This window comes from Carcharhinus amblyrhynchos, chromosome 14 (assembly GCF_965287045.1).
Source record: "Carcharhinus amblyrhynchos chromosome 14, sCarAmb.v2.hapA, whole genome shotgun sequence".
NCBI classification, from domain to species: domain Eukaryota; kingdom Metazoa; phylum Chordata; class Chondrichthyes; order Carcharhiniformes; family Carcharhinidae; genus Carcharhinus; species Carcharhinus amblyrhynchos.
In genome coordinates, this window is record NC_137337.1 from 68240588 (window position 1) to 68265686 (window position 25099).

A 25099-nucleotide genomic window follows, 5' to 3' on the forward strand; every position below is an offset into this window, starting at 1 on the left:
GAAAACCTCCAAGCTTAAGTCTATTCCATTGAAGTGAACCAGAAGGGGAATTAGTCTATTAAATTATGGTGAATGGGAAGGGAATTGCTGTATTAATATTTAGAATAATTGGGTTGCATCAGGATGAATTGATTTAGAATACACCATTTAATTAATCTGAATTGGAAGGGGGTAGGTTTATTGGTATTTGATTAAGTTAGGGTGAAATGGAAGGAATTGGTCTATCGGTGTTCTGTTGAGGCAGATGGGAAGGTGCTTATTCATACTTTATTCATACCTTAGATTTATATATTTAATGTTCAGACATTGGAGGAGGAATGGGGAATGTTTTATTTTACTGGGAACTGCTATCAAACTGAGTCTAAATAGGTGGAAACTCAACTTCAGGCAGAGATTTCTATAGCAAATTGGATTTATTAGGTTGCAATAAATGGAGATTGATCGAATGATTTAATTGAGGTACAAGGAGAGGGTTTGTTTATTGATTTATTTAACTAAGTTTCATGGGACAAAATTGATTTATTAATATTCTACATGTTATAAAATTTATATAGCGCAGAAGAAGCTGTTTGGCCCATCGAGTTTGCACCAGCTCTCTGACAGAGTATCTTACCCTCTCCCCTACCCTATCCCAGTAACCCAACACATTTATCTTAGCTAATCCCCTGATCCGACACATCCTTGGACACTAAGGGGCAATTTAGCATGGTCAATCCACCTAGCCTGCACATCTTTGGACACTAAATGGCAATTTAGCATTGTCAATCCACCTAACCTGCACATCTTTGGACACTAAGGGGCAATTTAGCATGACCAAATCATGTAAGCTGCCCATCTTTGGATTGTGGGAGGAAAGCATGGAAAGTTCCGTTGACCTCGGGTGGAATTTTCCAGTTTCAGGGCGAGCACGGCTGGAAAACCCCACCCTCAGAATCCCAACATTACAGAAGAGGCTATTCGACCCATTGAGTCTGCAACAAAATATCTCACCCAGACCCTCTCTCCCTCACACTATCCAGAATAACTCCACACATTTATCACAGCCAATCCATTTCACTGATAGAGAGAGGGCTTTTATCATTTTTATCCCATCACTCTGGACGTGGGGTCCACTACACAGGATTGCTGTATTTAAAGAGGGGAATTTATGTTGCGGATTTGTACGATTTTAGTTTTAAAAGGTCTTTAGCAAATGTATTTGCTGTCGCACAAGATTTATCTTCTCAATGAATGGTAGAAACATTCATTCCTTAGATTTATATGTTTAATGTTCAGACACTGGAGAAGGAATGGGGAATGTTTTATTTTACTGAGAACTGCTATCCAACTGTGAGAGTCTAAATAGGTGGAAACTCAACTTCAGGCAGAGATTTCTATAGCAAATTTGGTACCATTCCAAAATGTCATAGCGTAGATTCCATGCCTAAAATCACAGCCAAAATCTAACTTTCCTTACTACTTCTATCACACTCCACCCACTACTCCCAGCACACACACAAAGCCCCTTCCAAATGCCAATCAAACTCACAGCATCTAAACCCTTGGCATTCCCAAGTACACACAAGATAAATAACTCGGGCCAGACCAGCTCAGAACTTCGATCCGGAGCTTGGGGAAGAGGAACGTTTAAAAGGGATAACGAAACATTACCAAGAGAGAGGGGGAGAGACTTGTTTGGTTTGCCGGAGTATCCCACACAAGCTGGGTTTGGGCTGTGAGCTAGGAGCTCGCTGGCTTCGACACTGTCTGGGTCACTTTGTCACGCTGTCAGGATGATTCTTGGAGTTTCTGGCTGGCTGCTACTGTGCATTCTGGAACTGGCTTCCAGCGCAGACCAGGTAAGGTAACTAGTACCCTGGACAAACAGCCTGAAGCTACCCTCAAATGTCTCCTTCTGAAGGTGTCTGTATTTCACCCTGAAACTGCGAGGAAAAGAAAGGATTTTTTTTTGCCAATCTTGTCTCTCTGCATTTGAAGTTTGTGAATGATGCAGGAAGTGGGAGAGACAGAGAACAAAACAAGAAAGAGGCAATTGTAACTAATGAATTACAGTTGAAATGTGACAAGTTAGTGGTGAAGTGTATTGATTGGTATTTAAATAGTTGTTGCAAATTGTGGACCTGTCCCTGAAAGTAAATGATTTATCTGGATGAATGAGTTGAAGTGGCAATTTGCCACGCATTTGATAAACCCGTTTATTCGAAGCAGGACTTCTGTGTTTGTGTGTGTGTCCCGGGCGAACCACACTGTCAAATGGGACATGAACAAACGCAGCTCACAGACAATGAAACCCACCTCCGAAAAATACAGCACCACTCCCTCCCGTTTCACTCTAGGGTTTCCTTGTCTCCAGAAATACACCTTGGTGCAAACTTTCAGTCCCTCAGATGGCTGCCTGGAATCTAAATGTAAAATCCCAAACAGTAGCACAATGGTTAGCACTGCAGCCTCACAGCGCCAGGGACGTGGGTTCAACTCCCGCCTTGGTCGCTGTCTGTGTGGAGTTTGCATGCTCTCCCTGTATCTGCGTGGGTTTCCTTTGGGTGCTCCAGTTTCCTCCCATAGTCCGAAAGATGTACTGGTTGGGTGCACTGGCCATGCTAAATTCTCCCTTAGTGCATCAGAACAGGTGCCGGAGTGGGGTGACTTGGGGATTTTCACAGTAACTTCATTGCAATGTTAATGTAAGCCTACTTGTGACAATAATAAATAAACTTTAAGTCTCAATTTTAATCTCTGATACAGGTGTGTGGACAGATTAATTTCTGATAACTTTGATTTGATATGTTATTGTCACATGTATTAACATACAGTGAAAAGTATTGTTTCTGTACAGTATACAGACAAAGCATACCGTTCATAGGAAGGGAAGGAGAGGGTGCACAATGTGGGGTTACAGTCTTAGCTAGGGTGTAGAGAAAGATCAACTTAATATAAAGTAGGTCCATTCAAAGGTCTGATGATAGCAGGGAAGAATGTGTCCTTGAGTCGGTTAGTACTCAAACTTTTTAATCTTTTTCCCAGTGGAAGAGAGAATGTCCGGGTGCGTGGGGTCCTTGATTATGCTGGCTGCTTTGCCGAGGCAGCGGGAAGTGTAGACAGAGTCAATGGATGGGCTGGTTTGCGTGATGGACTGGGTCACATTCACGAACCTTCTGTAGTTTCTTGCGGTCTTTGAATCATAGAATCCTACAGTGCTGAAGGAGGCCATTTGGCCCATCAAGTCTGCACCGACCACAATCCCACTCAGGCCCTATCCCCAGAACCCCATGCATTTACTCTAGCTCGTCCCCCTGACACTAAGGGACAATTTATCATGGCCAATCCACCTAACCTAACCATCTTTATACTGTAAGAGGAAACCGGAGCACCTGGAGGAAACCCATGCAGGCACGGGGAGAATGTGTAAACCTTTCCAGTGTTTGTTGGTGAGATGAGAGAGTGTTTGTTTGCTCAGTGTTGCTCCTTGGTTACTACTTGGTGTTAGCTGGGTACGCACATGTGGAATACACTGACTGCTGTGTGAGAACCCTGCTGAATAAAATTAGTGCATGTACAGGCTAGAGCCGTGTCACACAAACTACACCCATGGCATGGGGAAGGCGATGGCTTAGCGGTATTTTCACTAGACTATTAATCCAGAAACTCAGCTAATGTACTGGGGGACCTGGGTTCGAATCCCGCCACGGCAGATGGAGGAATTTGAATTCAATAAAAAGACCTGGAATTGAGAATCCATGAAACCATTGTTGGAAAAACCCATCTGGTTCAGTAATGTCCTTTAGGGAAGGAAATCTGCTGTTCTTACCCGGTCTGGTCTACATGTGACTCCAGAGCCACAGCAATGTGGTTGACTTTCAACTACAACTAGGGATGGGCAATAAATGCTGGCCCAGCCAATGATACCCGTGTCCCACGAGTAAATAAAAAAATGTAATCCAAGATTGGACAGCACTATTCTTATCCCTACAAAAAGATCTGGCTACCCCTTATCTGACACTTAGTTCACTGGTCGAATGGATGCCCAAGCAGCCCAGCCACTGACCCCCAGTTCCAGCACTCAGCCAATACCTGCAATATAACTGTGTCCAGTGTGGCTTTAGTTGAGTTTCTGTAGATGCACACAGTACACGAGGCCTGTCCAAAAACCTCCAGGTAGTGCCGCATTCTGGAACATTCAAACACAAGAATGAGAGCATTATACCACCGCCAAGTAATTAAAGAGTCGTGTGTTTACATGGAGTTGAAGGCATCATTTATTTTGGCACGTGGAGAAGACTGGAGGTAAAGGAATTCAGAGGCTGCGCTAAACCTATGCAAGTGGGTTCATTGTCCTCAGCTGCAAAGGCATAAAAAGAACTTGCATTTATATAGTGCCTTTCACGACCCCCAAAGTGCTTTGGAATATAAAAATATAGAAAATGGGTGCAGGAGTAGGCCATTTGGCCCTTCAAGTCTACACCACCATACAATATGGGCAGCACGGTGGCACAGTGGTTAGCACTGTTACCTCATAGCGCCAGGGGCCCAGGGTCATTGTCACTGTGGGGAATTTGCACATTGTCCCCGTGTCTGCATGGGTTTCCTCCAGGTGCTCTAGTTTCCTCCCACAATCCAGAGATGTGCGGGTTAGGTTGATTGGCTGTGCTAAATTGCCCCTCATGTTTGGGGATTAGTGGGGCAAATATGTGGGGCTACGGGAATAGGGTCTGAGTGGGATTGTGGTCGGTGCAAACTTGATGGACTGAATGGCCTCCTTCTGTAGTATAGGGATTCTATGATTCTATTCTGTAATTTTAATATGATCACGGCTGATCATACACTTTCAGTACCCCATTCCCCCCTTCTCTCCATACCCCTTGATCCCTTTAGCCGCAAGGACCATGTCCAGCTCCCTCTTGAACATATCTAGCAAACTGGCCCCAACAGCTTTCTGTGGTAGAGAATTCCACAGGCTCACAACTCAGAGTGAAGAAGTTCTTCCTCATCAAGTCTTCACCAACCAAAATTCCACCCAGGCCCTATCCCCATAACCCCATCATTTACCCTATCCAGTCCCCCTGACAATTTCTTGGGTTCTTGGGCAGAGCAGGAGCCATACCAAGCTGTGATACAACCAGAATGCTTTCTGTGGTGCATCTGTAAAAGTTGAGAACTGGCTGCATGCTTTTGCAATCTCGATTTGAAGGCTGCGTGTATCAGGTTTGAAGAGGCTTACAGTATCCAGTCTTCAAATCTGGGGTGGATTATGTACCCCAATTGCTGATCTTACATTGTCAATGGGGGGGCTGGAGTCAGCTGGATACAGTTAGACCCCACCACTGCTGGGGCTTGGGTCTCTCTCTACTGGGCTTTCCGGGGATGATACAACGGAGGTGCAGAAGGTTCAGTGAAGCTACGAACAGATCCTCAATGTTGGCCGATGATGCTGCCAGGGCTCTGGTCTTTTCAAGCACTGGGGATGGTTCCATGGCAGTTTCCTGGCTGACAGATGTAGGACAGACCTGTTCACACTGCCAAAGACAGACACTGCGGCAACAACCCTGAAACAAGTCATTCATAACCCAGATTGTCGCTTTTCCCGACATGTAAACATGTAAACCAACTATCTGAGTAAAGGTTAGAAGCAGGCTTTCGAGAGAGGGAGAACATCATTTTGGACAGGTAAGAGTTTTCGGCACAAATCCAGCCCAACACTGTCCTTTCAGAGGACATGGCCATCATAGAATCATAGAACCCTTACAGTGCAGAAGGAGGCCACCTGGGTCCATCGAGCCTGTATCAACGACGCCAGCCAGGTTCTGTCCTATTCCCCTATTACCTCACATATTTACACTCCTAATCCCCCTGACATGAAGGGGCAATTTAGCATGGCCAATCAACCTAACCCGCACATCTTTGGACTGTGGGAGGAATAGGCTAGATAGGGTAGAGGTAGAGAAATTCTTTCCGCTTAGAAAGGAAAACAGAACTAGAGGGCACAGCCTCAAAATAAGGGAGGGGGGGGGGGTGCAGTTTAGAACAGAATTGAGGAAGAACTTCTTCACTCAAAGGGTAGTGACTCTCTGCCCATTGAAGTGGTGGAGGCTACCTTGTTGAATATATTTAAGTCACGGGTAGATAGATTTCTGGTAGACAAGGGAATTAAGGGTTGTGGGGAGAAAGCGGGAAAGTGGAACTGATCCAATTCAGATCAGCCATGATCTTATTGAATGGCGGGGCAGGCTCGAAGGGCTAGATGGCCTACTCCTGCTCCTATTTCTTATGTTCTTATGTTCTTATGTTCTTAATCCAGAGCACATGGGGAGAATGTCTGTGCGCAGTTTGCACAGTCACCTGAGCCAGGAATCGAATTCAGGTCCCTGGTGCTGTGATGTAGCAGTGCTAGCCATTGTGCCACCAAGCCACCCAGAATTGGAGTGTTGTGTTTGCTATTTCCTCTGATCATAAAATCCCTACAATGCAGAAGGAGACAATTCGGCCCATCAAGTCTGCACTGGCCACAATCCCACCAAGGCCTTATCCCCTAAATTCCGCATATTTACCCAGCTAGTCCATCTAACATACACATCCCAGGACATTAAGGGGCAATTTAACATGGCCAATTTAACCCGCACATCTTTGGACTGTGGGAGGAAACTGGAGCATCGGGAGGAAACCCACGCAGACACAGGGAGAATGTGTGTGTGCAGTTTGCACAGTCACCCGAGCTGGGAATTGAACCCGAGTCCCTGGACCTGTGAGGCAGCAGTGCTAACCACTGTGCCACCGAGCCGTCCCTGTTAAGGACTAATGATCAACTGAATTCAAATCTCATTGTGACAGTTTGAAAATTTGAACTCACTATTGATATACATAAGAACATAAGAAATAGGAGCAGGAGTAGGCCATCTAGCCCTTCGAGCCTGCCCCGCCATTCAATAAGATCATGGCTGATCTGTTGTGGCTCAGTTCCACTTTCCCGCCCTCTCCCCATAACCCTTAATCCCCTCTCTTATCAAGAACCCATCAACCCGCTTCTTAAAAATATTTAGCGAGGCAGCCTCCACCACTTCAACGGGCAGAGAATTCCAGAGATTCACCACCCTTTGAGTGAAGAAGTTCCTCCTCAACTCCGTTCTAAACCACCTCCCCTTTATCTTGAGGCTGTGCCCCCTAGTCCTACTGTCTTTTTTGAGTGGGAAGAGTCTCTCCACCTCTATCCTATCCATCCCATTCATCATCTTATACGTCTCAATGAGATCTCCCCTCATTCTTCTAAACTCTAACGAGTACAAGCCTAGTTTATTCAGCCTCTCCTCATAGCTCAATCCCCTCAACTCCGGTATCAGCCTAGTAAACCTCCTCTGCACTACCTCCAGGGCCAAAATATCCTTGCGCAGGTGCGGCGCCCAAAACTGCACACAGTACTCCAGCTGCGGCCTCACCAATGCCCTATACAGCTGCAGCAAGACCTCCCTACTTTTATATTCAATCCCCCTCGCTATGAAGGCCAGCATCCCATTAGCCTTCCTGACCACCTGCTGCACCTGCAAGCTGGGTTTTTGCGACTCATGCACAAGGACCCCGAGGTCCCTCTGCACCGTCGCCTGCTGCAGTTTTTCGCCACGTAAGTAATAGTCCTTCCTACCATTCTTCCTACCAAAGTGGACCACCTCACACTTGCCAACATTAAATTCCATTTGCCATTTCCTGGCCCATTCGCCCAGCCTATCTAGATCCTTCTGCAGACTCTCCACACCCTCCGCACAATTTGCCTTTCCCCCAATCTTGGTGTCATCAGCAAATTTCGACACCCTGCACTCGGTTCCCTCCTCCAGATCATCTATATAAATGGTAAATAGCTGAGGCCCCAGCACCGACCCCTGGGGCACCCCACTAGTCACCAACCGCCAATCCGAATAGCACCCATTGACCCCCACTCTTTGCCTCCTAAGTTGCTATCAGTAAAAGTGACCAAGAATTTGTTGAATGTCGCTTGAAAACCGTAATTAACTGTTGTAGCTTTCTGTATCCGTTTGTGGTTATGGTAAATACAGAGCAAGGAAAGCTCTGTAGACCACTCTACTACACTCCATCATTTATTTTCTTTAATTATAGCTAGCCTATTTTAAAAGATCTTTCTTGGAATATGGATTTTCCTAGTACTGCCAGCCATCTATCCCACCATATAACAGTAGAAATACTTGGATAAATGGATTTATTGGTGTCACACATAAGCCTACATTAACACTGCAATGAAGTTACTGTGAAAATCTCCGAGTCGCCACACTCTGGTGCCTGTTCGGGTACACTGAGGGAGAATTTAGCGTGGCCAGTGCACCTAGCCAGCATGTCTTTTGGACTGTGGGAGGAAACTGGAGCACCTGGAGGAAATCCATGCAGATGCAGGGAGAATGTGTAGACTGTACAGACAGTGACCCAAGCAGGGAATCAAACCCAGATTCCTGGCACTGTGAGGCAGCAGTGCTAATCCATTGTGTCACCATGTCGCCCATATGTGCTCTGGCCGGAATATTACCACCGTTCGTGCCGGCGGGATTTTCCCACCCTGCTACAGTGAACAAAGATGAGTCTGTGCACCAAATTCTCCAACCTTGCTGCAGTGGGAGCATGGTATGGATGCTCGGTTAAGAGTGTGCCCTTAGAATGGAGTAGCAGTGAAAGACTTTGGCCAGAGTTCTCTGAACTTGTCTGTGGCTGGGATTCTCCAACCCCGCTGCAGTGAATGGAGTATTGGTTGAACGCCAAATTCTCCATTCTCAAAGGCAGTGGCAAAGGGGTGAACAAGACCGGAGAATTCTGCCTGTTATATTGATGTAAGATCTTTTCAGAGTTTAATGCTGACTGCGCACTGACATATCTCTCATCTGCAATGCTTGTGAAACACTGGCAGGATCTTGCAGTGACACAACAGGGTTTAATTACATCTTTCTCTGTGTGATTATATAGAAGTCCAATTAACACATTTGCAGGAACTGCGGATGGCAATTTAGATCAGTGTTGGACTAAAAATAGCACACTCAAGGAACTAACACTTCTGGCAGATTGTAGCTAGACTATCAGAATAGCACTACAGAGTCCAGGTGAGTTTATATTTTAGTGTCACAAGTAGGCTTACATTAACATTGCAATGATGTTACTGTGAAAATCTTCTAGTTGCCACACTCCGGCGCCTGAGGGAGAATTTAGCATGGCTAGTTAACCTAACCAGCACGCCTTTCAGACTGTGAGAGGAAACTGAGCACCCAGAGGAAACCCATACAGATGTGGGCAGACAGTGACCCAAGCCGGGAATCGAACCTGGGTCCCTGGCGCACTGAGGCAGCAGTACTAACCACTGTGTCGCCATGCCACCTAGTGTAATATAGTCCATTTTGCCCATACAAGAAATATTGTGCCACCCTGAGGTCTGTCTACTGACAGAGGGATAGCTCGGTAGTGACACACTGCTCTTCTTACAGCTGCCCTTAGATTATACACTCTTCCTGAGTGTAGCTTGAATGCATGAAGGATATAATCCTACCCTCTAATTTTGTGTGATGTTTGTGGATGTTAGAGGTCTTTCCTGTCGCATAGACATCAGGAATGAGCAGAATCAGAGAGTGTGGTATATTTTCAGCCTTAGAAGGTGCTCTGTGCTCCAGCTAAGATGTTCCAGCTGGAGACGGAAGGAAGATGGAGAGAGAACATCAATCGAAGTTAGCTTCAGTGCGGACTGTAAAATGTCCCCAGTACGTTTGAACTTATACCAATGCTCTGATGTGCATTTCAGGTTAAATTTCTCAAAATATAGCTTGCAATTAGTATTATTTATTCTTTCTTTGGATGTGGGCATCACTGGCTGGGCCAGCATTTCTTGTCCATCCCTAACTGCCCTTGACCTGAGTGGCTTGCTAGGCCATTTCAGAGGGTGGTTAAGAGTTAACCACAGTGCTGTATGTCTGAAACCACATGTAGGCCAGACCAGGTAAAGAGGGCAGATTTCCTTCCCTGAACTGGACAGTTTTTGACAACTATCGACGATGGTTGTCATGATCACCATCACAGAGACAGGCTTTATTTCCCAGCTTTTAATTAAACTTAAATCCCACCAGCCTCCATGATGGGATTTGAACTCATGTCCCCAAGGAATTAGCCTGGGCCACTGGATAATGAGTCCAGCAACATGAGCACAGTGCTTCTGTCTCTCTGACGTGACCATTACTCTTTGGGGCAGTCAGTGTGTGAGACCTCATGACCCCTCAATAGTGGGTTTTAGCTGTATCTCGTTAGGGTAGCATTGTCACCCCTGAATCAGAAGTTTGTTTGTTTACTTGTTTATTAGTGTCATAAGTTGGCTTACATTAACATTGCAATGAAGTTACTGTGAAAATACCCTAGTCGCCACACTCTAGTATCTGTTCGGGTACACTGAGGGAGAATTCAGCATAGCCAATGCACCCAGCCAGCATGTCTTTTGGACTGTGGGAAGAATCCAGAGCACCCAGAGGAAACCCACGCAGACACGGAGAGAACATTCAGACTTCGCACAGACAGTGACCCAAGGCGAAATCAAACATGGATCCCTGGTGTTGTGAAGCAGCAGTGCTAACCAGTGTGTCACCATGCCGCAGGCCCATCCTGGAAACAGTGGCACAGTGGTTAGCACTGTTGCCTCACAACACAGGGACCTGGGTTCAATTCCCAGCTTGAGTCACTGTCTGTGCGGAAGTTTGCACATCCTCCCCGTATCTGCATGGGTTTCCTCTGGGTGCTGCAGTTGCCTCCCACAGTCCAAAGATGTTCAGGTTAGATGGACTGGCCGTGTTAAAATTGACCATTGGTGTCCAAAGATGTGTAGGTTAGATGGATCAGCCATGATAACAGTGTGGAGTTACAGGGACAGGGCAGGGGAGAAGGTGTGGGTAAGAAGCTCTGTCAGTGAGTCAGTGCAGACTCGATGGGATCCGCATTCGATTTCTACCTTGAGTCACTGTCTGTGCGGAGTCTGAATGACCTCCTCCTGCACAGTAAGGATTCTATGATTTTTACAGAAAGTAATTTAATCTATGTAGCGCCTTTCGCTATCTCATGACATTCCAAAGTGTTTGACGTTGAACAAAATACTTTCAAAGTGTAGCCAAGGTTGCAATTTAGACAACACATCAAACACTCGGTTAACAGCAATAGATTCATGACCCGATAATCTGATTTTTGTCGCATTTGTTGAGGGATTAATATTGGCCAGGACAGCACACCGGGAGCAATTTGAATATGCAAATTCCACATGGACAGGCTGGAAATGAACCCAGATCCCTGGTGCTGAGAGGCAGCAATGCTAATCACCGTGCTGCCCATACCAATGACAGCGGGGTCTGAGACAACGTGCTGTAGTCTGTGTACTTGTGCAATCTAAATGGGGTGGGTACTAAAAGCTAACCAAGAAAATACACAAAGGACTCTTACTAAAACTTCCATTGTAAATATTTAGCTTCGTCGCTGTACAGAAAATCAGATGATTCACGGTCAATTTCCACAACTTAGAGAATAATTATGAAATGAGGTCTGTTGGTTCTTCACGTGGGAAGGGTCAGGGAAACGAGTGTTCAACGGGCAGTATTTTACGACCGTGTTGCGCCGTTGCAGGGGGCCCAGTGCCATGGACTGGGAACATTGAGGGTGAGGACAGGGCCAATGGGCTGAGGGGTCTCCTGCCACTCTGCAACGATTGATGGGAGGAGGGTAGCGGGATCGCCATTGCTGGGGGAGGTAAGGGTCTGTGACCAGTCTGGGCGGGAGAAGGGCGGTGGGTTCTGTATCTGGGGCTAAAGGCCCCTGCGATTGCAGAGGCAGGAGTGGGGTGCTGTTTGAGGCAGCCTGCAGCAGCAGGGGCCTAACGGCGCTCTTTGCCTGTCAGACCCCTGCTACTGCTAATGCACATGTGCAGCATCAGAGGCCTGAACGTGCGCACTACCTCCCTCTGCAGGCTTTTGGGTGCATTAAGTCCTGCCCATAGCCCTCTGCAGCAAGCTACAGGCTCACTCAGAATTTTACAGTCAGTATGCATAGGGGAGCAGTCAGTCACCACCACCTCTACTTTAAATCAAGCTGCTCTGTGAGACTAGTACTGGGGGGTGCCTCAATTAGATGAAATTTGGACCTCTGCTTGCTCAGTGACGGGCTGTCCCACCCTCAAAAGCCACAGGGCAACAGCTCAATAGTTCCAGGAGTGACAGAGTAGACACTGCACATACTCCCCAGGAAGGAGGAACATAGATAGGGGACTTGAAGGTAAGTCCAGGTATTTTGGTCAAGGAATGATTGGGATCCCAGCAGGAGGGGCTGGGGGAGGCCACTGAGAAAGGCACAAAGTAGAGGTAGCAATATGGAGCATGCCCCTGATAGGCATAGGGAATCCACCAAAAGATGGTATGACCAACCCCCCCCTTCCTGTCTTTACGCATACAATGAAACCTGCTGGGCAATCCACCTTCCCCAGCCACATGTATTATTGTAGTGGATGTGGAATAAGACCCGTTAGCGGTTAGCTTAACTTTACTGAGTGGCACGATGGCACAGTGGTTATCACTGCTGCTTCATAGCACCAAGGGACCTGGGTTTGATTCCAGGTTTGGGTCATTGTCTGTGTGGAGTCTACACATTCTCCCAGTGTCTGCATGGGTTTCCTCTGGGTGCTCCTAGGGTCATACCACCTTTTGGTGGATTCCCAATGCTGGGTGGGTGCATTGAGCTGAATAAGTACCGGATTGTGCCAACCAGGGGAATGTCACAGTAACTTCATTGCAGTGTTAATGTAAGCCTTACTTGTGACTAATGAACTTTAATTTTACTTTACTTTAATTATTGGCCACTCAGGAACCTCAATAGGCCTAAGAGTGGGCGGGGCTGGCCTTTCCCCCCTGTAATATGGGGGTCCCCTCGGGGTTCAGACAGGCAAAAGGTTTACCAGGAGGTTGCCTGGGAGGGAGGATATTAGCTATGAAGTCAGATTGAATAAACTGGGATTGTTCTCCCTGGAAAGATAGAGGCTAAGGGGCCACCTGATAGAAGTTCATAAAATTGAGAGGTATAGAACAGTTGGAAGGTTTTTCCCAGGACAGAAATGACAATCACAAGGGGACACAAGTTCAAGGTAAGGGGGGAATGGTTCAATGGAGATGTGTGGGGGATGTTTTTTACAGTGTGGTGGGAGCTTGGAATGCCAAGGGAGCTGGTTGAGGCAGATATGTTAACGACATTTAAGACTTACCTGGAAAGACGCTTGAACAAATGGAGAATAGAGGGATATAGGAAGTTGTTCTAGATAAGACAACATGACCAGCACAGGCCTGGTGGCCTGAAGGGTCTGTTCCTGTGCTGTACCGTTCTTTGTTCTATGAACATGGTGGGCTTTCCACCAGTTTCCCTATCCTCGATCACCCCCAAATATGCTAGTGCGTTAGTTGGGGTGGGGCAGGGCCTTAAAATTCCACCCATGTTTGTACAGCCATAAAACATTGATGGGCCTTTTTAGACAAGAATCTTCATCATTCCAATTGAGCTGAGTGTTCAGGCACTCTCGCTCACTCTCCATGGCGATGTTCCCAGAAATGAGAGACCGTTGCTACATTGTTGGAGATGCCATCCTTTGAACAACACATTAAACCAAGCACCCTTCTCGGGTGGATCCAAGAGATCCCATGGCACCATTCTGGAGAAGGGGTGGCGCGGTGGCACAGCTCAGCTGCCTCACAGTGCCAGGGACCCAGGTTCAATTCCCAGCTTGGGTGACTGTCTGTGTGGAGTCTGCACATTCTCCCCGTGTCTGCGTGGGTTTCGTCCAGGTGCTCTGGTTTCCTCCCACAGTTCGAAAGACATTCTGGTTAGGTGCATTGGCCATGCTAAATTCTCCCTCAGTGTACCCAAGTGTGGCAACTAGGGGATTTTCACAGTTACATCATTGCAGTGTTAATGTAAGCTTACTTGTAACACTAATAAATAAAGTTTAAACTTTAAAAAGCTCACGGGAGTTATCCCTCATGCCCAACTCAATATTTATCCCTCAATCAACATTGCCACACCAGATTGCCTGGCCATGGCCACATCGCTGTTTGTGGGAGATTGCTGTGTACAAGTTGTTGTGTTGTCCATGTTGCAGTGGTGACTACACTTAAAAATAAAACTTCCTCCCATTCTCCAGGGTTATCCTGAAATTTGGAAGGTCTGAGTAGGCTTTGGACCTCATTCCTGGCGTGGGGCCCACAAATGCTCTCACAGCATCAGATTATGCCTTTGCCCACAATGGAAAGTCAGTGTTTTGACAAAAGCGTCTTGAATCTGAAGAGTTTCGTTGACCTGTGCCACCCATAGGTACTTTGAGATTTGATACTTGCTAGAATATGAACAAGAGCAGGAGTGGGCCATTCGGCCCTTTAAGCCTGCTCCACTATTTAATAAGGCCACAGCTGCTCTGACAGTAGCCTCAAATCATGGATTCTGTACAATGCAGACGGAGGCCATTCAGCCCATCAAGCCTGCACCAGCTACAATCCCACCCAGTCCCTAACTCCGTAACCCCATGTCTTTACCCTGCTAATCCCCCTGACACTAAGACCAATCCACCTAACTTGCACATCTTTACACTGTGGGACAAACTGGAGTACGCGGAGGAAACCCACGCAGACACAGGGAGAACATGCAGACTCCACACAGACAGTGACCCGAGGCCGGAATTGAACCCTGGCACTGCGAGACAGCATTGCGAACCACTGTGCCACGCATGTACATCCTGCCCGCCACCTCCTTTCCCCAATAACCTATCACCCCCTCGCTCACCAAGAATCTATCCATCCCTGCCTTTAAAATATTCAAAGATTCTGCGTCCACCGTCTTTTCGGGAAGACTCCTAGAGACTCATGATCCTCTGAGTGAAAGGAATTTGCCTCATCTCCATTTTAAATGGGAGATTGATTATTCTTAAACAGTGACCCTTAATTCTGGATTCTCCCATGTCCTCTCTACATTCACCCTGTCAATACCCCTCAGGATCTGAAATGTTCCAATCAAGTTGATAAATTACTGAGTGAGCTAAAGCCTTGGACAAGCATCACTGGGAGTCGAGTATTGAATTCAAATGGATTTTTAGACATCCCTTTCGTTGTCAGTTGGCATCATTATAAGAAGCTCACCATGCCATACAATGTGGTCAACATATACCATCTTGTGGGAAGAGGATTAGACTATTTAACACATTGAGTCTGTTCCGACATTCGGTATAATTATAGAGACAATCTGTCCGAATCCAGCAAAATCTTTAGTAAGGAAGAAAACCATTGCTACATTTGTGTAGCGCCTTTCATACCCGCCGGCCAACACACTGTGCTTCACTGCCAATTAAATACAAGAAACACATTTCAGAATCACCTTGCCCACGTAATAGTATCCAGGCAGAGCAGAACGTGAAATATGTCTGGCGTTTTTTATTGATTCATATTTATAGAATCTGAAGAAGGCCATTCTGCCCATCGAGTTTGCACCAAATCTCTGATTGAGCATCCTACCCGTAACCCCATTCAGTTATCATAGTTAATCCCCCTAACCTACGCATCTTGGGACACTAAGGGGCAATTTAGCATGGCCAATGCTCCTAACCTGTACATCTTGGGACACTAAGAGGCAACTTAACATGGTCAAGCCACCTGGGCAACACGGTGGCATTGCTGCCTTACAGTGCCAGGGACCTGGGTTCAATTCCCAGCTTGGGTCAGTCTGTGCGGAGTTTCCACATTCTCCCCGTGCCTGCGTGTTTCCTCCGGATGCTCCGGTTTCCTCCCACACTCCAAGGATGTGCAGGTCAGGTTGATTGGCCATGCTAAATTGCCACTCAGTTTCAGGGGGACTAGCAGGGTAAATACATAGGGTGACAGGGATAGGGAATGGGTGAGATTGTGAAAGGTGCAGACTCAATGGGCCGAATGGCTTCTTTATGCATTGTAAGGCTTTTAACCTGCACATCTTTGGACTGTGGGAAGAAACGGGAGCACCCAAAAGAAACCCACACAAACATGGGGAGAATGTGCAGACTCCACAGTCCACTTAAGCCGGGATAATAATGCTCTTCAATTTAACCTATATGGTAGATTGCCCCTTAGTGTCAGGAAGAACTAACTAGGATAAATGCATTGAGTAATGGGAATAGGGCTTGGGTAGAATTGTGTTCGGTGCAGACTCGATGGGCTGAATGGCCTCCTTCTACACTGTAAGATTCTACTTCCTCTGACTGTGAGCCCTGGTTCTGGGCTCTCCCGCCATTGGGAACATCCTCCCTGCATCTATTAGAATTTTATAGGTTTTTAGGAGATCTCTCCTCATTCTTCTGAATTCCAGTGAATATAATCCTTAGCAACTCAATCTCTCCTCATATGTCAGTCCCATGGCCCAGGAATCAGTCTGGTAAGCCTTCACTGTACTCCCTCTATAGCAGAAACATCCTTTCTCAGATGAAGAAATCTAAATTGCACACAATATTTAAGATGTGGCCTTACCAAGGCCCTGTATAGTTGCAGCAACACATCTCTGCTCCTAAACTCAAAACCTCTCGCAATGAAGGCAATATGCCATTTGCCTTCTACACCGCCTGCTGCACCTGCATGCTTACCTTCAGTGACTGGTGTACCAGGACACCCATGTCTCATTGTACATTCCTCTCTAAAGCCATTCAGATAATCTGCCTCCCTGTTTTTGCTACCAAAGTGGATAACCTCACATTTATCCACATTATACTGCATCTGCCAGGCATATGCTCACTCATTCAACTTGTCCAGATCACACTGAAGCACTTCTGCGTCCTCCTCACAGCTCACCCTCCTGGCCAGCTTTGCATCATCTGTAAATTTAGAGATATTACATTTAATTCCCTCAGCTAAATCATTAATATGCATTATGAATAACTGGTGTCCCAATACCAATCCCTGTGGCACCCCACTAGTCACTGCCTGTCAGTTTCATTTCCAAAGTAAACTAATACCCTCTCATCTATATAATTTTCCAGTCTAATTCCATACTAATTATGGGCTTACATTAAAACAGTTTTAGTATTTTATGTACTTGAAGCGCACTATTATCAAACCTTTAATTAAGTCAGGGTTGAGTCAAGTTGCTGTGGGTGTGTCTATATGTTTGAACGTATTCCTCAGGCACCTTTTTCAAAAAGCTGTCAGCTACTCCCCTCTTTATTCATCATCATGAACTGTGCATTTCCAATCATTGTGAAACTGAGCTAAGAAGAAACAACAGAGGCGCAAGAGCTTCTGCAGTGTCCATGCACAGTGAGTGAAAATTAACAGCATTCCCTTGATGGGGCTGCAGAATGGTTAGCACTGCAACGTCACAGCACCAGTAACAAATATGTTTAAACTCCATATCAAAGAGCTTTCAATACTAGTGTTCTAGAACTCAAGAAATGTTTACAAATGAAACCTGAAGCAAAGAGCCACTATTGAACATTTACAATTAGAACTTTCTCTAGCAATTGGTTTAATATCGGCAACTCAATCAAAATAACACCTTTACATTTGCATTTCACTTCTTATTCCAAGCTTGGGTCCCTGTCTATGCGGAGTCTGCACATTCTCCCCATGTCTGTATAGGTTTCCTCCCACAGTCCGAAAGACGTGCTGGTTAGGTGCATTGGCCGTGCTAAATTCTCCCTCAGTGTACCTGAACAGGCACCGGAATGTGGCGACTAGGGGATTTTCACAGCAACTTCATTGCAGTGTTAATGTGAGCCCACTTGTGACACTAATAAATAAACTTAAAACTTAAATTATGATTAGCGCCTTCGCATTATGCATAGTCTATTATTGTGTCATATTGTATATACATTTGATACATATATTCAAATTGCCGCTCTGCTACCATTACTAATGGTGAATCAGGGGTTATAAGAACATAAGAACATAAGAAATAGGAGCAGGAGTAGGCCATCTAGCCCTTCGAGCCTGCCCCGCCATTCAATAAGATCATGGCTGATCTGTCGTGGCTCAGTTCCACTTTCCCGCCCTCTCCCCATAACCCTTAATCCCCTCTCTTATCAAAAACCCATCAACCCGCTTCTTAAAAATATTTAGCGAGGCAGCCTCCACCACTTCAACGGGCAGAGAATTCCAGAGATTCACCACCTTTTGAGTGAAGAAGTTCCTCCTCAACTCCGTTCTAAACCGCCCCCCTTTATCTTGAGGCTGTGCCCCCTAGTCCTACTATCCTTTCTGAGCGGGAAGAGTCTCTCCACCTCTATCCTATCCATCCCATTCATCATCTTATACGTCTCAATGAGATCTCCCCTCATTCTTCTAAACTCTAACGAGTACAAGCCTAGTTTATTCAGCCTCTCCTCATAGCTGAACCCCCTCAACTCCGGCATCAGCCTAGTAAACCTCCTCTGCACTCCCTCCAAGGCCAAAATATCCTTGCGTAAGTACGGCGCCCAAAACTGCACACAGTACTCCAGCTGCGGCCTCACCAATGCCCTATACAGCCACAGCAAGACCTCCCTACTTTTATATTCAATCCCCCTCGCTATGAAGGCCAGCATCCCATTAGCCTTCCTGACCACCTGCTGCACCTGCAAGCTGGGTTTTTGCGACTCATGCACAAGGACCCCGAGGTCCCTCTGCACCGTCGCCTGCTGCAGTTTTTCGCCACGTAAGTAATAGTCCTTCCTACCATTATTCCTACCAAAGTGGACCACCTCGCACTTGCCAACATTAAATTCCATTTGCCAGTTCCTGGCCCATTTGCTCAGCCTATCTAGATCTAGATCTAGATACGAAAGGCTTTCATTTTATTTTTCGGAGGAAGTATGTGCGTCGAGGCTCCGGAGATGAATCAGAATGCTGTTGGCTGCTCTTTCTCATCAGAAGAACGGCAGTGTGTTTTCTGCATCGGGTCACTCTGTGACAAGCTGGACAGCTGAATGTAGTGAGCACAATCTCAGTGCAGAAGAATCGTTTGACCGGAATTTTACCTTCCCGCCCACCAGCGGAATCAGAGTGGGTGAGGGGAAAGGCCCATTGACCTCAGGCGGGATTTTACAGTTTCAGAACGAGCGAGGCTGGAAAATCCTGCCTATGCATTTGGCCCAAGTTGACATCCATTCAGAGAAACCACAAGCTGTTGAGGGAATTGAGTTAGCACAGTAAGGCACGTGAAATCATAGAATTGTTGAATCCTTATAGTGCAGAAGGAGGCCATTCAGCCCATCGAGCCTGCACCGACAATGATCCCACCCATCCCCTATCCTTGTAGCCCCACTTATTTGCCCTGCTAGTCCCCCTGACACTAAGGGGCAATTTAGCACGGCCAGTCAACCTAATCCGCACATCTTTTGGACTGTGGGAGGAAACTGGAGTGCCTGAAGGAAACCCACACAGACACGGGGCGAATGTGCAAACTCCATACAGTCACCTAAGACCGGAATTGAACCCGGGTCCCTGGCGCTGTGAGGCAGCCATGCTAGCCACTGTGCCATCATGCCGACCATGATACGTTGCAGTACTGGAATGATAGAAAGAGTTGGAGTCATCACTTGAATGAACTGTTGGAATGGAATGTCCAAAGATGTGAGGGTTAGGTTGATTAGCTGTGCTAAATTGACCCTAGTGTCAGGGGATTAGCTGGGTAAATATGTGGGGTTACAGAAATATAGGATTGTGGTCAGTGCAGGCTTGATGGGCCGAATGACCTCCTTCTGCGCTGTAAGGGTTCTATGGATTCTATGAATGGAAGGAGTTATATTCCACACCTAATTACACTGTTTCTGGAGCTGGAGGGGGGTGCCTGATATAACTGAAATAAGAATTTGGTCCATTTTTACAGTATTAACAACCCCCAACCTGATGACCATGGTAAAGTGATAATGACTAGTGCTTTAACGATGTGATTGAGGGATGATTATTGATCAGAACAATGGTCTTAATCTAATACCTTGGGTGGAATTCTCTAACTTCCCCCATGGCTGGGGTTCTCCAGTCCCGCTGCAGTGAATGGAGTTTTGGCTGAGCGCCAAATTCTCCGTTCTCACTGGCATTTGTGATGGGTAAACAAACTTGGAAAATCCCGGCCCTTGTCTGAAAGATGACACAACCAACAAGACCACGTTTGGTGTAGGTCTATATCTTGTGCTCGGATCTCTGGAACCTGAGCCTTCAGATTCTGAAACAGCAATGTTATCAACCAACCCATGACTGACACTTAATAGGTGAGTATGTCAGTAAAGTGACACTTTTGCTAGGCATGCCAGCAAGACTCTTCATGATAGCCCCTTTTAGCAAGTGGCTTATATTGGCAGAAATAAAATATTTTGGTTCTCCTTAGATTTGGTGATTGAGAGTTCACCACACCCTGCAAGTCCTTTGACAAGGTCTCTTCTTGCTGAATTTGTGTTCAAAGTGGATGTGCAAGAAGTAACATATTGCACCCATTGTTAGAAACCATTTTAGAAACTGTTAGGTATGTTATGAATCCAGACTAGATCCCAACAATTTTCTATTTTGGCTTTAATGTGAGGATAGGATGATTTTACTCCGGGAATGATTCTACTGATAAACTAGAAAGTTTTTATCAAAACAAACTTTATTTAATAATGCAGTTTAACTATAACAAATGAATTAGCTTAACTTTTAACCACTGAACAATACTTCAACTTGACAAGACGCAGTACTTGATTGTTAACTGTGAGTTCCAATCAAGCAATATTTCTCTTACAGACTTAAACCTCTCTTTAAAATTAATTAGCAAACCACAGCCATACTTGCTTTGACTTAGGTAACCAGGCATGGATCTTTCAGAAAGCCTTTGTAGATAGAGAGAGAGGGAAAGACAGAGAGACACTGCTTTATTCTGGCAGCTGTAGGCAGCAACCGCTTGTATTTTAAAATGAAAATGAAACTGTTTTATTCCTGCAAGCTGAGCTCCTCCCATTAACTGCATGTCTCTGTCAGCATACCTATTCGAAAAATCACAGGACTTTCCATATCTAGTCTAAAATCACAGAACTTAAATAAACAAAAGGTACATTAGCGCTCCAAAGTAACACATTCTGAGTGAAAATCAAGTATTAGCTTGCATTCTTAGTATCTGCTGTAGGTTTCCAAGACAAAACAATGCTTATAGCAAAACATTGCCTCTTAAAGCTGCCCACTTTAAACACAAAAAATATGGCAAATGGCTCAGTATCGTCACGTTATACCATGGTTTCTTCTTGCAGAGCTGCCCCAGCAAGCATCAGGTATTGAGTGCCATTCGGCAGATGCAGAAACTGCTCTCCACTCAGGAAGCCCAGTACACACAAGGGATGCGCATGATGAAGAGAAAGCTCAGCCTCCTGCAGAACACAGTGAACAAGCAGGCTTCCAAGCACAACGGTAAGTGCACAAAGTAAGACTAGGCCCCAGAGCGAGGAGATCCCTTCTCCAGGCCTCAGACCCTCTCTATTAGGAAGAGGCCACTTAGTCCCTGAGGTCTGTTCTGCTATTCAGTAAGACCATGGCTGACTTGTGTCCTGACTTATTACATGCCTTGGTTTTGTGACTCTTGCCTAGCAAAAATCTCAGTTTTGAAGCATTCGATTTGACAAAGCCTCATCAGTTTTGTTGCTGATGAAATTCCACATTCCAAATACCCTTTTGTGTGAGGAAGTAACATCACCTCCTAATAGGCAGGGCCTAGATTTAATGTTCTGGCACTCATTATGAGGTGATGGCCTAGTGGTGTTATCACTAGACAATTAATCCAAAACTCAGCTAATGTTCTAGGGACCCAGTTTCGAATCCCGCCATAGCTGATGGTGGAATTTGAATTCAATTTAAAAAAAATCTGGGATTAAGAATCTTCTGATGACTATGAACCATTGTCAATTGTCAGAAAATCCCATCTGGTTCACTAATGTCCTTTAGGGAAGGAGATCTGCCGTCGTTACCTGGTCTGGCCTACATGTGACTCCAGAGCCACAGTAATGCGGCTTCAGGCAACTAGGGATTGGTAGTAAATGCTGACCCAGCCAGTGACACCCAAGTTCCATGAATGAATAATAATAAAGAGTGAACTTCTCTGCCAGAGGACACAGTGTCACCCTCTCTACCATATAGATTCCTTTAATCATAGAATTCCTACAGAGCAGAAGGAGGCCATTCGGCCCATCAAGTCTGCACCGACAACAATCCCACACAGGCCCTCTTCCCTTCGTTACACTCCTAATCCCTCTAACCTATCACATCCTGGGACACTAAGGGTTAATTTAGCATGCCCAATCAACCTCACCTGCACATCTTTGGACTGTGGGAGGAAACCCTAGCATTCGGAGGAAACCCACGCAGACACGGGGAGAATGTGCAAACTCCACACAGTGACCCAAGTCAAGAATTGAACCCAGGTCCCTGGCGCTGTGAGGCAGCAGTGCTAACCACTGTGCCACCCTCACGTGAAACACTTCAATTTGCTCACCTTAATCTTTAATACTCAGTTTAGTCTCTTGTTTGTTCTTTCATGGCAGTTCTTTCTGCAATCTGTCTCAATAATGTAACCCTTACTTAAATAGGCACTCCTTAATTCATATTTGAGGGCTGTGGAAGTTTGGTCATTTTGTACGGTTGAAGCAGATATTGATTAGATTTCTGATTTACAATAGTGTAAAGGGGCATAGTGTGGGTAAAAAACATTGTCTCTGGCCTATGAATTTAAACCTTGCCTAGACCAACCCTTCCAGTCAGTTAAGGTACACACGCATATAGTGACAGATCTGGAGAAGAATTAACTTTTGTTCTATTTAGCCTTACCCACACAATTACAATTCCTTGAGTATCACAATATATACAATCTCTAACCCACCTGATCTCCTGAAAAAGGCAAGGAAAGATTTATTTTTTTTAATTAAGGGGGGAAATGTCAGAAAACATTTGGGGAGTTCCTCTCTGCCAGTTCGCTACGGCAATCAAAGCTAGTTCAGAAGATTACCCTGGTCCTGAATTCATGTGAGGGAGATGCCTAAGGTAAACTTAAGACCTTCTCAATCCAGCTGCTTTTATTTTCATTCATTCTTCGGATTGTCGGTGGAAGGCTGGCCTTTGATGCCCACTTTTAATTGCCAAGTGGTATGTAACAACTGAGTGGCATTCTAGGCCTTCTCAGATGACCATTAAGAGTCAACCACATAGGTGTGAGATGGGAGCCTCATGTGGGCCAGACCAGGTAAGTCCAGTAGCTTTCTTTTCCTGGAGGACATGAGTGAACCAGATGGATTTGTGTGACATAAAAACCTGCATGTCCACTTTTATTATAACTAGCTCTTATTTCCATTTGAAAGATGTGTAGGTTAGGGAGATTGACCATGCTAAATGACCCATTGGGGTCCCAAGATGTGTAGGTTGGATGTGATACGAAGTAGGGTTCTCCCAGTGCTCTGGGCAATCGTTATCGTCCAAACAACATCATTTAAAGTGGATTGGTTGATCATTTACCTCATTCTTTCTTGGACTTTGCTGTGTGTGAATTGGTTGCTCGAATTCCTACTTCCCAGCAGTGAATACAGTGCCCAAAATGAGGTATTTAATTAGCTTGGAAGCATTTTGTGAGGGTGTGAAAATTGTCACATCAAGTTCTTTCTTAAGCCATGACTCTGACCAGAGGTGACCCTTCGCTGATTGTGTAGCTCCCAGTTCTTGGCTGTCCTTCGACTTTCACTGTCTATGTGTTTTACTCCCACAGAAACATGTCCCAAACTCCAGGCCCCGAGCAATGGGAAGAAATTTGGGAGCAGATATTTAGTTGGCCACGAGGTGCACTTTGCTTGCGATCCTGGCTTTGTATTGGTGGGGTCCAACAGCCGAGTGTGCCTGAAAGACAAGAGTTGGAGTGGACAGCTGCCTTTCTGTAAAAGTAAGTGTGTGTGCGGCATGGGAGTCAGGGAAAGAGTAAATGGGCTGAATTTATCCATTCCACTCGCCACGGGAATCAGAGCAGGTGAGGGGCAGATCATGGATAGTCCGGTGGCCTCAGGTGGGATTTTCCAGTTTCAGGGTGCGTGCGGCTAGAAAATCCCGCCCAGTAACTGTACTGCTAGCCAGCAACATCGGCTCATCCATGTTGGGCGGCACGGTAGCACAGTGGTTAGCACTGCTGCTTCACAGCTCCAGGGTCCTGGGTTCGATTCTCAACTCGGGTCACTGTCTGTGTGGAGTTTGCACATTCTCCTTGTGTCTGCGTGGGTTTCCTCCGGGTACTCCGGTTTCCTCCCACAGTCCAAAGATGTGCGGGTTAGGTTGATTGGCCGTGCTAAGAAATTGCCCCTTAGTGTCCAGGGTAGAGGGATTAGTGGGTATATTAGGTAGGGATATGGGGGTAGGGCCTGGGTGGGATTGTGTTAGGTGCAGACTCAATGGGCCAAAGGGCCTCTTTCTGCACTGTAGGGTTCTATGGTTTAAAGCATTAACCACTGGAGCATTCCAGCTGTATTGACAATGGAATTTTATCGATCATTCCTGCTCCATTATGGCAATCCACAACATCCTTGTGCAGCAATTTCTTTACAACTGCTGGGATCCTCAGTTTAACTCTACCCAGTTTGAAGGCCTTTTTTTGAACTGAAATAGCCCATGTTATTCTCCTGATTTTCAAGCGCAGACCAGCTTCATACTTGTTTCTGCAGCTGCTTAAGCGTTTGATCTTTTTGAATTACTTTGTGAATGTAATGTTTTGGTAAGCTCTCGCCTCCCATTGCGATGTCTCACTTCAGTAAGCCTCTAATTGGAGTAACTGTCTTCATAACATGACCTAACTAATATTAAAAATTCTCTCATGGGATGTGGGCATTGCTGGCAAGACCAGCATCTGCTGCCCATATAATGCCCTTGAACTTGAGTGTTTTGCTGGACAGACTATGGTGGCACAGTGGTTGGCACTGCTGCCTCTCAGTGCCAGGGACCAGGGTTCAATTCCGGTCTTGGGTCACTGCCTGTGTGGAGTTTGCATGTTCTCCCTCTGTCTGCGTGGGTGCTCCAGTTTTCTCCCCTAGTCCAAAGATGTGCGGGTTAGGTTGATTGGCCATGTTAATTTGCTCTTAATG

At 45.9% G+C, this 25099-nt stretch overlaps 1 protein-coding gene across 1 annotated transcript in view; it reads left to right on the forward strand.

Annotated features, from left to right (window-relative positions):
- Positions 1-1772: 1772 nt before the first annotated feature.
- Positions 1773-25099, forward strand: part of LOC145352297 (fibulin-7-like) — a 36050-nt gene continuing 12723 nt past the window's right edge. Inside the window, exons 1-3 of the mRNA XM_080202049.1 lie at positions 1773-1838; positions 21248-21404; positions 23743-23913. Of these exons, the coding sequence (XP_080058175.1) occupies positions 1773-1838; positions 21248-21404; positions 23743-23913 (394 nt within the window). The remainder of the gene's footprint in view (positions 1839-21247; positions 21405-23742; positions 23914-25099) is intronic.